Source organism: Aedes aegypti, chromosome 2 (genome assembly GCF_002204515.2).
Source record: "Aedes aegypti strain LVP_AGWG chromosome 2, AaegL5.0 Primary Assembly, whole genome shotgun sequence".
In the NCBI taxonomy this organism is placed as follows: Eukaryota; Metazoa; Arthropoda; class Insecta; order Diptera; family Culicidae; genus Aedes; species Aedes aegypti.
In genome coordinates, this window is record NC_035108.1 from 78,873,189 (window position 1) to 78,884,742 (window position 11,554).

General features: G+C 35.7%; 1 protein-coding gene across 1 annotated transcript; it reads right to left on the minus strand.

Moving 5' to 3' along the window:
* Positions 1 to 10,202: 10,202 nt before the first annotated feature.
* On the minus strand, positions 10,203 to 11,248 carry LOC5574810 (probable chitinase 10). Its single transcript, XM_001655319.2, has 2 exons — positions 11,090 to 11,248; positions 10,203 to 11,034 (listed from the first exon to the last, which is right to left on the minus strand). The coding sequence occupies exons 1-2, from the start codon at positions 11,094 to 11,096 to the stop codon at positions 10,265 to 10,267; spliced, it is 777 nt and encodes a 258-aa protein (XP_001655369.1). The 5' UTR covers positions 11,097 to 11,248; the 3' UTR covers positions 10,203 to 10,264.
* Between the last annotated feature and the right edge of the window lie 306 nt (positions 11,249 to 11,554).

Below are 11,554 nucleotides of genomic sequence, written 5' to 3' on the forward strand. Positions count from 1 at the left end.
TTTGATAGAAATCGCAACTTGTAAATATAAATTGTAGCATATTTCCATTTCTACGGATGTTCAGGATTCCACAAGGATCAAGAAATGGTCATTCAAGATAATTCGTAAGTAACTATGCTATACTAAATTAAAGTTCATTACTGCAAGTCGTTTGGAAAAAAATCACAGCTCTCTAGGGAAGATTCAAATATGGCGTCCATCGTTTTTCAGCATTTCTAGACCCCTCTCCCCTGTCTCGCTTTTTCCAACACCTAACACATGCACTTTCGACGTAATTTTTGGATGTTTTTGGATATTCCGGAGGACTAACAAATAGTAATTCGAGATCATACCTAGGAAACGATGGTATGCGTATTAGTAACTCATCACTGCAAGTCGTTAAAAAAAATATCCAGCTCTCTAGATCAACTTTCAGGATATGTGTACATTTACGGATGTTCTGGATCTTGCAAAGGATCAAGAAATGGCCATTCATACCAAGACAACGATGGTCTACTTATTTGAAGTCAACTTTCAGGTCAACTTTCAGGATCCACATTTACAGATGTTCCAGATCCTCCGGTAAATCAAGAAATAGCCATTCGATATCATGCCAATATCATGGAAACTATGGTATACTTATTTGAAACTCATCTTTGCAAGTTGTTAGATCAAACCCTCAGGTCATTTTTTTAGGATATTTCCACTTATACGAATATTCCGGAGGGCCAAGCAATGGTCATTGGAGATCATACCGAGGAAACGATGGTATGTTCATTTGAAGCTCATCACTGCAAGCCTTTTGAAAAAAAAAAATCCCAGCACTCTAGATCAACTTTCAGGATATGTCCACTTTTCCGGAGGACCATAGGGTGACCTTGACCGAAATAGTTTGCTTCATGTTATCACAATATCACCCGAGGATACATAATTTCCGTTTTATGTTAAATTTAATACGTTTAAAGCTTAGCTTAGCTTAGCTTACACTGACTATACATGTCAACCCGAGGAGGAAAGAATAACTCGACAATAACTTATGCATACCATATATTGGTATCATACCACAATTAGGTATTGTTCAGTTATTAATACCTTATTTTAGTATTATAATGGTATTTGAAATAAGGTTAAAAATACTTCATTTTGGTATTCGTTAGCTATTGAGGACTGCTGGAGGTATTGAACTATTATTGAAAAATTTCACTTTTATATGAAAATCCATCAAGTATTATTTAGGTATTACAATACCTCATCTAATTATCAGCTTGGTGTTTGTAGAACATGCAGAAGGTATTATTTGAGGTATTTTACCTCTTATGCAGGGCTCATTCATACCTCATTCAGGTTGTAAGTATTGGGTATGGAATACCTCAATTTGGTATTCAGTAGTTATTTTCTTCTGCTCGGGAATGGTTGTTATTCCGTGATTGACCGAAGTCAGTGAAAATGCACAAAGAATCAGCTAGAAGATCGGCTGGGATTGGCCATAATCTTCTTCAGTGTGCATAAATCAGTGCCTCTATTTATACATGGTCAATAACGGCGCCGACCACGTCCTTGTAGTCTGGTGGGATTTGGGGAAGGAATGTTAGTGTGTAACCTTTGCTATTTGGAGACCGTGTTTGCCTCTGCATCTCCACAAAGGTTACTGGGATGGATGTTTGTTAATAGGGAGGATCGTTGGGTCACAGTATTCACTTTGATAAGCGATTAGACCATGATAAATAATTATTGGTGAGATATAAACATGCTTATATGTAAATATAATATTTCCATTTGATTTGAACAATATCTATGCAGAGAAAAATTATGCCGACACTTGTAGTGTCGAACCATTCAAAGTTTTTTTTAAATTACAAAAATAAAGGTAAAAGGAAAAAGGTGTTCTGAACAAAAAAAATTAGACATAAATAATTTATGAATCAGAGATCATGTCGACACTCACAGTGCCGAACCTTTCATAGTTTGTTGAAAAATCATATTTACGTCTCACCGTTGTAACGATTAAAGGTGCAGTCATAAATATTTTATAGATTAGAAATAGTAGCATGAAACGAGCTCACCAATTGATCCGTCATCCTTGAGCAGCAACAATCCACTTTCAGCTTCACCCGCTTGCTCGGCTATATAAAAGCACTCAGAGAAAGTAGGCGCGCGACCCGAGAGGGAAAACAACTGACGACTGCTCGGGCTTTTTTGACGCACTGCCCAGGAGCAAGCGTCAACGTCGAAAGATCAAAAAGAACTAATCGAACGCGGCACTTTGTCACTTTACTCGACCGATGCGCGACATGTTTGATCCTGCCCTCATCGCCGGCCCCGCAGGAGCAAGCGTCAAGGATCAAACACAACTCTATGTTTAAAGACCATTTACTATGATTAAACTGTTCAAAAAAGCTCGGAAATAAATTGGTTCATATGTGCCAGCATATGAAATTAGAAGCTTCAGTATTTTGCATTTGTGAATGCAATAGTGCATTTAGTGAAAAACGCATCTAAATCAGTTAAATTTAACGTTCTCAATAAAAATTGAAAAAAAAAATCGTTATCCTGTCATAACATAACACTTAAAAAAAAGACACTACACGTTATCTTGTGAATGTTTGGTGCAAAGTTTTGCCCCGCATCTCTCTATCTTACACATGGTGATAACATTTTTACAGATCTCTATTGAAATAAAAATGAAGAGTAATGTTCGCATTTCACAAGCAATTGTACGTTTTGTCTCAAATTCCGAACAGACTCATATTCCGAACACTCGTCTTTTGTTTGGCAATTTGGATGAAATATTTCGCTGAAATATGTCATCAATTTGCAAGGAAATGGCAGTCAATTGCAATTCAATTTTAACATTATATTTGCAATTCAATTTTAATATTATATTTCACTTGACTTAGCAGTTCAGAACTGCAGGTTCAGGTATTTCATGTATGTTTGAGTTCATACTACTAAATAGAAAAAATGAAGTGTTAATTTATGGATTCTGTACAATTTTTTTTTATATGTTGCTAGCCGTACAGTGAATACTGTCCAAAGCTCTAAACTAGACTTTAGATAGTAAAGAGGACGTAATCCTTCTGAAGCAGTTCACCAGACGTGCACGGAAAGATGGCTTCCAAGAAGACACTGTTGCGATCTGTCTCAGAAGGTTACGATAGAAGGTGGGAAACGTTCTTTTCACACTATCACTTCACTTGATAACTATTAGATTACTTCATAGCACTATTCACTGGTATTGATATCACCATCTTCATTATCAACAGAATTTCTACTAACAACGTCACCATTATCTATATCAATTTTGTTATTAACATCACATCTATAACCCAGCCACAACACAATACTACTGTTTCATCAAGTTTAAAGTATAAAACTTCTCATTAAAAATAATCACTGTAATAAATAAATCACATCAACACTCAATGTCATTATCTTCATTAAAAGAAATGTAGGATTCTCGTTTCTCATATCACTAATATGAAAATATCACAAACTATCATCACTCTAATAATCACAATCTTAGTAGCTTACTACCATTAACCACACAAAATTATTCGACACAATAACGTCATCTCACTATATAATCACATTATCACTATTTTCTTAGTAACATGATCAAAACCAGCAACGGAATCATTCATATATCTTCTTAAAGTGATCCCGCCGAGGGCTGAAGGCCGTATAATAATGAGAACAATGTCCTGCAATGTCCGCATCGCACAGCAATCACAAGTACAGATATAATCTGTCTATAATCACTTACACTTTCAAAAAAATCAACCTCGGCGAATAAACTGTTTCTATTTTTTACCGCGCCGATAATATGTCATTACTAGGTTCTGTTATAAGAAGAAATTTGTTCTTGACGTTGTTTGAAAACTCTAACCGACACTATCATATTATTAAAATTGTAGTAATCTCTGATAATGTGGTGTTTTAGGGTAATGGAATATAATATGTGCTTACTTTCTCAGTGTTGGGGGTGTTAGTGATTAGTTCGTACTCACTTATATCCTAGTATTTTCCTCATGAGTTACTATTCCTATTCACGGTTACGGGTACCTATAAATAGAGATAGCGATTAGTCACACGTTTTTTTAGTCTGACGGCATTCTTATAATATATTCAATGCTATAATGAAAAACCTAATCCTGAAATGACACTTTTGAAAGAATAAATTTTATCAGGTCCATTACTGGAAGTTGGTGGGGAGCTCATCCAGGAGATTTAATTAGGTTGTACAAGACAACGGTACGATCTGTGATAGAGTATGGAAGTTTTTGCTTTTATCCAGCTGCACGTACACATATCCTCGTTCTAGAAAGGATTCAGTATCGATGTCTTCGTTTAGCATTGGGATCTATGAATTCTACTCATACTAAAAGTTTGGAAGTCCTAGCGGGTGTTCCTCCTTTAATGATTAGGTTCTATGAGCTTGGGAGTCGGTTTCTAATTCGCAGTGAAATCATCAATCCTATTATCATTGCAAACTTTGAAAAACTTCTGCAATTAATAGTACAGTCTAGACGAATGCCACTTTATCATTGGCACATGTCTGAAGATATTTCACCTGATATAATCGATTCTGAACAGCTCAATATGAATTTCCTTCAGTTAAACAACGATAAAGTTACATATGACATTTCTATGAAACAAGAAATAAATAATATTCCAGATTACTTGAGATCCAAAATAATACCTTCAATATTTTCATCGAAGTATGGAAGACTTTCTTCTGACAAATGTTTTTACACTGATGGCTCTAGCATAGATAATAGTGTAGGTTACGGTGTTTTCAATGAAAACGTTTCTACATATCATCAGCTTAAGAATCCATGTTCAGTATTTGTTGCGGAGTTGGCAGCGATATATAATGCTTTAATTATCATCCTTAATTTATCGGTTGGCAGCTATTACATATTTTCCGACAGTCTTAGCTCTATTGAAGCTTTAAAATTAATAAAACCACAAAATGCAACATATTTTATTATTGAAATAAGAAAACTATTGAATACATTAACAATGCGCTCTTTCAGCATCACTTTCATATGGATACCATCGCATTGCCAATGGTAATGAAAAGGCAGATATTTTAGCCAAAAAAGGTGCCATAGTAGGTGAAATTTTTGAAAGAAAAATTGATTTTAGGGAGTTTCTTTAAACATGTCGTCGGAAAGCAATTGCTGAATGGCAAAGATCTTGGGATGAAGGATCTATGGGACGTTACTTATACGGTCTTGCACCAAAAATATCAAAAACATCATGGTTTAAAGATTATAATCTGACTAGGGACTTTATTAAGGTTATTTCTAGACTAATGTCGAATCATTATAGATCTAAGGCTCACCTTAAGCGTATTGGTTTAAGTGATACTAATCATTGTGACTGTGGTGAAGTATTTGAAGATATAGAACACGTTGTTTGGGTTTGTTCTAAATATGAAGTTAAAAGACAAGAATTGATTGATTCCCTTCCTGTTTTATGGAAACCACCCAACGCAACAGTCCGCGATGCTCTGTTTTCTCGCAATCCCAATTTCCTAAATCCTATATATACATTTCTAAAAGCTATTGACTTTCCTATCTAATTATTGTCTTTAACAGTGAATTACTATTACCTGCGACTTGAGTGATTGACGGATGTCTTTAGCCACATATCAAACCGATTCCGTTTCCTCAAATTTTCCTCAAGCCACCATTTTGAACTGCACGACGCCTCCAATAATACATTGAGCTGATCATCACCATCTCATCTGAGCAACTTCACAAATCCATTGAGAAGATGGAGTGACGAGATAACCGTCCTACGATGCATCCCAAGCCCCGAGTTTAGAACTTCTAACTTGTCGTGAAAGTATGACAAGATGTAGAAGCTAAACAAAATTATTTCAAACATTGTATATAACGTTATTGAATCGGCCCCTAATACTTTATGGTAAGGGCCTAAATAAAGATAGGTTTGAGGTTTTATGCTTATAGGAGAAGAGATTTTTTTTCACTCCTACAGGCTTTCCCTCATTCAAAAAAAAAATAAATAAATAAATTTCAATTTGAAATTATCGTGCTTTCTATGATCAATTTAATTCAATGCCAAATTTATTGGAAGGCACAGGACTGGCAGTTAAAATTTGCGTTTATTTTGATGCTTCAAATATTGCAAGAAAATGAACTTTAAATTGCATTAGTTTTTTAGCTGTGTGAGCGGTTCCACGCGAAATCCTCCATAAAATGCTGAAATCTGTCATGTACCATTCTGATTTGGATGAAACTGCGCAGATGTATTAAGTATGTACCATTCTGATTTGGATGAAACTGCGCAGATGTATTAAGTATATGAGACGAAAATTATCTCATATAATTGGGGATCGTTTAGAATCGAGAGTAACTTCTGATAAGGGCGTATGTATTTTTGGCACCACCATTTAAAAAAAATTGTACCTCGGAAACCGTTTGTTTTAGAGAAATAGTGTCTGATGAGGGATGGTAGGCAATCAAATAGGCTTTGTAAAAAAAAAATATATACTGGAAAAAAAAAATACTTTTATTTTCATGAAAATATCGAAATTAAACCTTAAAACACAAATTGCAAAAAATAGGTATCTTCGATTTTTTTTTTCAAATTTTTTCCGTAAAATTTCAATGTAAGACCAGATGTTTTAAGCACAGTTTCAACATGGTGCAATCTAAAATAAAAAAAGTTTTTTTAAGAGCAACTTTTGGTGCATTTCTGAAAATTCAATTTCTGGCCGTAGAAAAAACGTTTTGATGCTGTAATATGATTCTTCATCCAAAAACAATTCAAAATGCTAATAACAATGATCTTCCTAAAACTAGCCGTTTTCTACATATTTAGGATTCAATTATATTAATATCATAAAACTTAAGAAAATAGCCCGTTTCATAAGTTACTCCAGATGCTCCACCAACAATGTTACGTTTATCTCTTTCCACAGTAATATCCCATGTTTTATGGGCAGTTTCAACATGGTGCAATTTAAAATAATTTTTTTTCTAAGGGCAACTTTTGGTGTATTTCTGAAAATTCAATTTCTGGTTATAGAAAAGGCGTTTTGATGCTGCAATATGATTTTTTATCCAAAAACAATTCAAAATTCTAATATCAATGATCTTCCTATAAGTAACCGCTTCAAGAAATTTGGGATTGAATTATATTTATATCACAAAACTTAAGAAAATACGCCCGTTTCTTGTATTATTCCAGATGCTCCATCAACAATGTTACGTTAATCTCTTCCCACATTAATATCCCATCTACTTTTTCTTTGACATTTAGACGGTTGGATGAACTGTTCGAAAGATACAGGATGATTGTTGGAATATTGTTGAGAATTAATATAAGTATTACCACAGACAAACAGACGTAACACTGGATAAATTTCCATCGCCCACGAATTTAACGATCAGTTTAAAATACAACAGTTGTCAAGTTCACAACCAGAGGCGCGCGCGTCGCTTTCCTTCGTATTTGACATTTCACACTACCGTCACCTGTTGGATATGTGGCACAAAAAGTTATTTCGTACAATAAGCTCACTAGATGGTGGTAATATTGTTTTCATTGCCTCCGTATTTGTTAATATTGTTACATATTATTATTGTTACTTCTCAACAATTCGTTTATTTGTGTAAGTGTCAAAGATAAAGTTGATGGGATATTATTGCGCATTTCATTCACCACTGGACTCCGCAGTAAGTTTTTATAAGTGAGGGAAGGAAAATAAAAGTGCGATTCTGCATCCAATCTTGTTGATGTCTTCAGCGCACTCATTCATTATAAATCGTAGAATAAGTGCGCTGAAGACATCAACAAGATTTGATGCAGGATCGCACTTTTATTTATATTCTCGCGCTTATGAAAACTGACTGCGCAGTCCAGTGGTGAACGAAATACCCAATAATGTGGGAATAGTTTAACGTAACATTGTTGATGGAGCATCTGGAATAATGCAAGAAACGGGCGTATTTTCTTAAGTTTTATGATATTAATATAATTCAATCCCAAATATCTTGAAGCGGTTACTTATAGGAAGATCATTGATATTAGAATTTTGAATTGTTTTTGGATAAAGAATCATATTGCAGCACCAGAACGCCTTTTCTATAACCAGAAATTGAATTTTCAGAAATACATTAAAAGTTGCCCTTAGAAAAACTTTTTTATTTTAAATTGCACCATGTTGAAACTGAAATCGAAGATACCTATTTTTTGCAATTTGTGTTTTAAGGTGTAATTTCGATTTTTTTCATGAAAATGAAAGTATTTTTCTTTCAGTGTATATTTTTTTTTACAAAGCCTATTTGATTGTCTACCATCCCTCCTCAGACACTTTTTCTCCATAACAAACGGTTTCCGAGGTACATTTTTTTTAAATGGTGATGCTAAAAATACTTACGCCCTTATCAGAAGTTACTCTTGATTTTAAATGGTCTCTCCACCAGTGGAAAAAACTTATTCTATTATATCGAAACTATATGCAAAATTCCATTTGAATCCAAGGTAGTCGAGTTTCATCGTTTACCGATTTGGCGTGGAACCGCTCTGTGTGTAAGAAGGATAGCAGAGACATCTCGATATGAGATAAAAGTTAATGTAAAGCGCCACATGATGTAACTTACAAAAAATGAACAGATGAAAACCCAATCAACTGGTAGAAAATACGGTATCCGTCAAACTCTAGTAGAATTAAATCGCATAGTGCTAAATTCGGTTATCATTTACTTATAGGTATTGCACTGAACGGTTCAAAGATTAATTATTATTTAAGCAGAATCAACAGCGTTATGCAATTGAGTATTACAGAAATATATCTTAGCGTTCGGAAAATGAATGTTTTTGCAAGCAAAAGTAGGTAGTTATCTTTTTTCGAGGTATAGCTGTATAAGTTAAGCGTACTTGTTCTTCTTTTTTCCTATTGAATGTCAGGGTAATCCGTGGTGTATCCGCCATCAAATTCCGTCGGCTCTTCCGTGCTATACCTATCATGAGATGTCACTACTGTAGTGTCTCTTAGCGTTGTTGCCCCATCGATTCTTATTGCACCAATAGTTGATGCTAGCGAAGATTTGCTTCCAGAGGTACCACTTCCGGCGCAACGAGCATGCCAAGGTCTGTCACATCTATTGGCCTCAACACTCCAGTAGAATCCGTCAGTGCAGTTCATTTCCACGGCACCGTTCGGCGTGCAGTGATAATATTTGGCGCAATTACGATGAGATAAGTAGATTGGTTTGCTTGAATCGGTTGGTCTAGGGCACTTTCCCGTTTCTTCCGGGAATGTCGTTGTATGAATATAACGATTTGATTGCACTTGTTTTGGACATTCACAACTTTTTTGTTGAGTGTTAAAAGTACAACCCTCTCCACAAAAAAGTTCTAGTAGACCTACTTCCGAACAGAGGTAATACATATGTTTGTTCACATGGGGCAAATATACCGGATGATTTGAACTTATAACACTGGGACATTTTATGAGCAACGGCGAAGCTAACGCAAGATCTTGTCCTACATGGACACACGTCACCACAACAAGAATTATGAACAAATCTGAAATTTTTCACAACCCTGGATTAGAACAAATGCAAACAGGAACTGTAAGTGCAACAAACCTCTCATTATCTATCAATAAGACACGATCAGAGCCAATTTTGAATCTACATCAGCAAGCCATCAACTACGAAGATATGTGTATTTTCCAAAGACACTCGCTCACTATTGGTCCTTAAAATTAATCGTTCTATCTTAACATCCGTTGGATGTTTGTAAACTTTGAATTTTTGTGTTCTGTAATTTTGCGGTATCACAAACGACTCGAAGTTTGTGAACTGGATTAAAGCAACAAAATCGCAAAAGCATTCGATCAGCTCGAATAATCAATGAGTAACTGAATAGCGTCCAAAATTCTCCCGTGTCATTCTGCGCTAAATAATACCTTATAAACTTTCTTCTTCGCTTAATAACAGTTTCGAAGCGAGATGCTTCCAGACTGTTATTAATCTCAAAATACGTTTAACATATGACTAATTTCACACAGAACGGCTACAGCTGTACACAGTTGCTGTATACATTTTGCAGCTTTTCCATTCAAAAATTCAATTATCTTTGTCTCCTCCCAGAGACCAATGGAGTAACATTAACAGTTTTAGCCACATCACTCTTAATGATTTAACGAAATTATGGAATGATTCTTGAAAGGTTTTCAGAATAATGTTTTATTACAAATAGATGCAATTCAAATCTCTCCATTAATTGAACTGTCTGTAGTTGTTCAGTCATCTGAACTTGTAGGTTCTTCATTCGTATCTTCTGCAATCACATCGTCGTTGCTATTACTTGTGGTTCTCACAGAAATTGTAGATGTCTCAGCAGAGATTGAACCCATGTTAATGCATCCTGCATCCCAAGGTCGTTCGCAGCGGTTCCTTGTAGCACTCCAGTGAAACCCGTCATGGCAGCGAGTCTCTACGAGACCTTTCAGCGTACAAACGTAGAACATGTCACAATTCGAGTGGGGATAAAAGACTGGGTTCTTCGGTTCGATGACGCTGGGGCAATTGCCAGGCATCAACGGGGTTGTTCTGGTGTTCACTTGCGTAGTAATGGTAGGGAGAGTGGGACTGGTGCGCACTCTCTGGAAGCATTCACATCTTATCATTTGGATGTTAAAGACGCAGTCGGGATCACAACTGAATTCCATGAGTTCAGATGATGAACACATGTAAAATTTGGATTTCTCTACATGAGGCAAGTAAACTGGAATAGCGATGTTGACTTCATCTGGACATTTGATGTAGTATTCTGTCGGCATAACCATGGCTTGTAGCTGTGCACTACAACCGGCTCTCCAAGGATAATCGCAGGTCTTTTTGCCATCATTCCAGTGTAAGCCTGTTTGGCAGTCGAATATCACTTCCACATTCCAATCTCTCAACACGTATTTGCTGCAATCGGTTGGATGTGGATAGTAAGGTGGCACCATATGTTTGAATTTTGCTAGACTGCTGCACACCAATATTGCCCAAACGGGTAACAGTTTTGCTGAAAATAGAAAGTACATTTATATGGTAACTGGAACAATACCACATAAACGAACCTATCATTATGAACTACTTTAGATTATGCAAAACTTGACTCTGTTGATGCGAGCTAAAGTGTATACTGATTATCACTCCCGTAGAATTTACGCTTGACCTTATCATTCCAAGCAAGAATACTCCCTGTGCGAGATGGGTGTGTTGAGTAATTCCCAAAAAATTTTATTTTGAATCTGCTCTTGTCAGCTTCATGATTTATTTTTAATTATTTTTCTTTGCTTGACGCTTCAATAGAGACACAAACGTACTCTTCTTGCCTTGCCAAATGAAGCTATTCGTCTGCTCGATGTGTTCATGAAGCCAATGAACTGTCGTGAAACCGTAGACTTCGAAAATTAATGGTACTTAGTAAACAGGTCTGTTGTAAAGATGGAGCTAAATCACCTTCAAACTGGAATCTTTCGAACAATTTTCTTTAGAAATTCAATTTGTTTAGGAATTTAACAAAAAACAAGCAACATGTT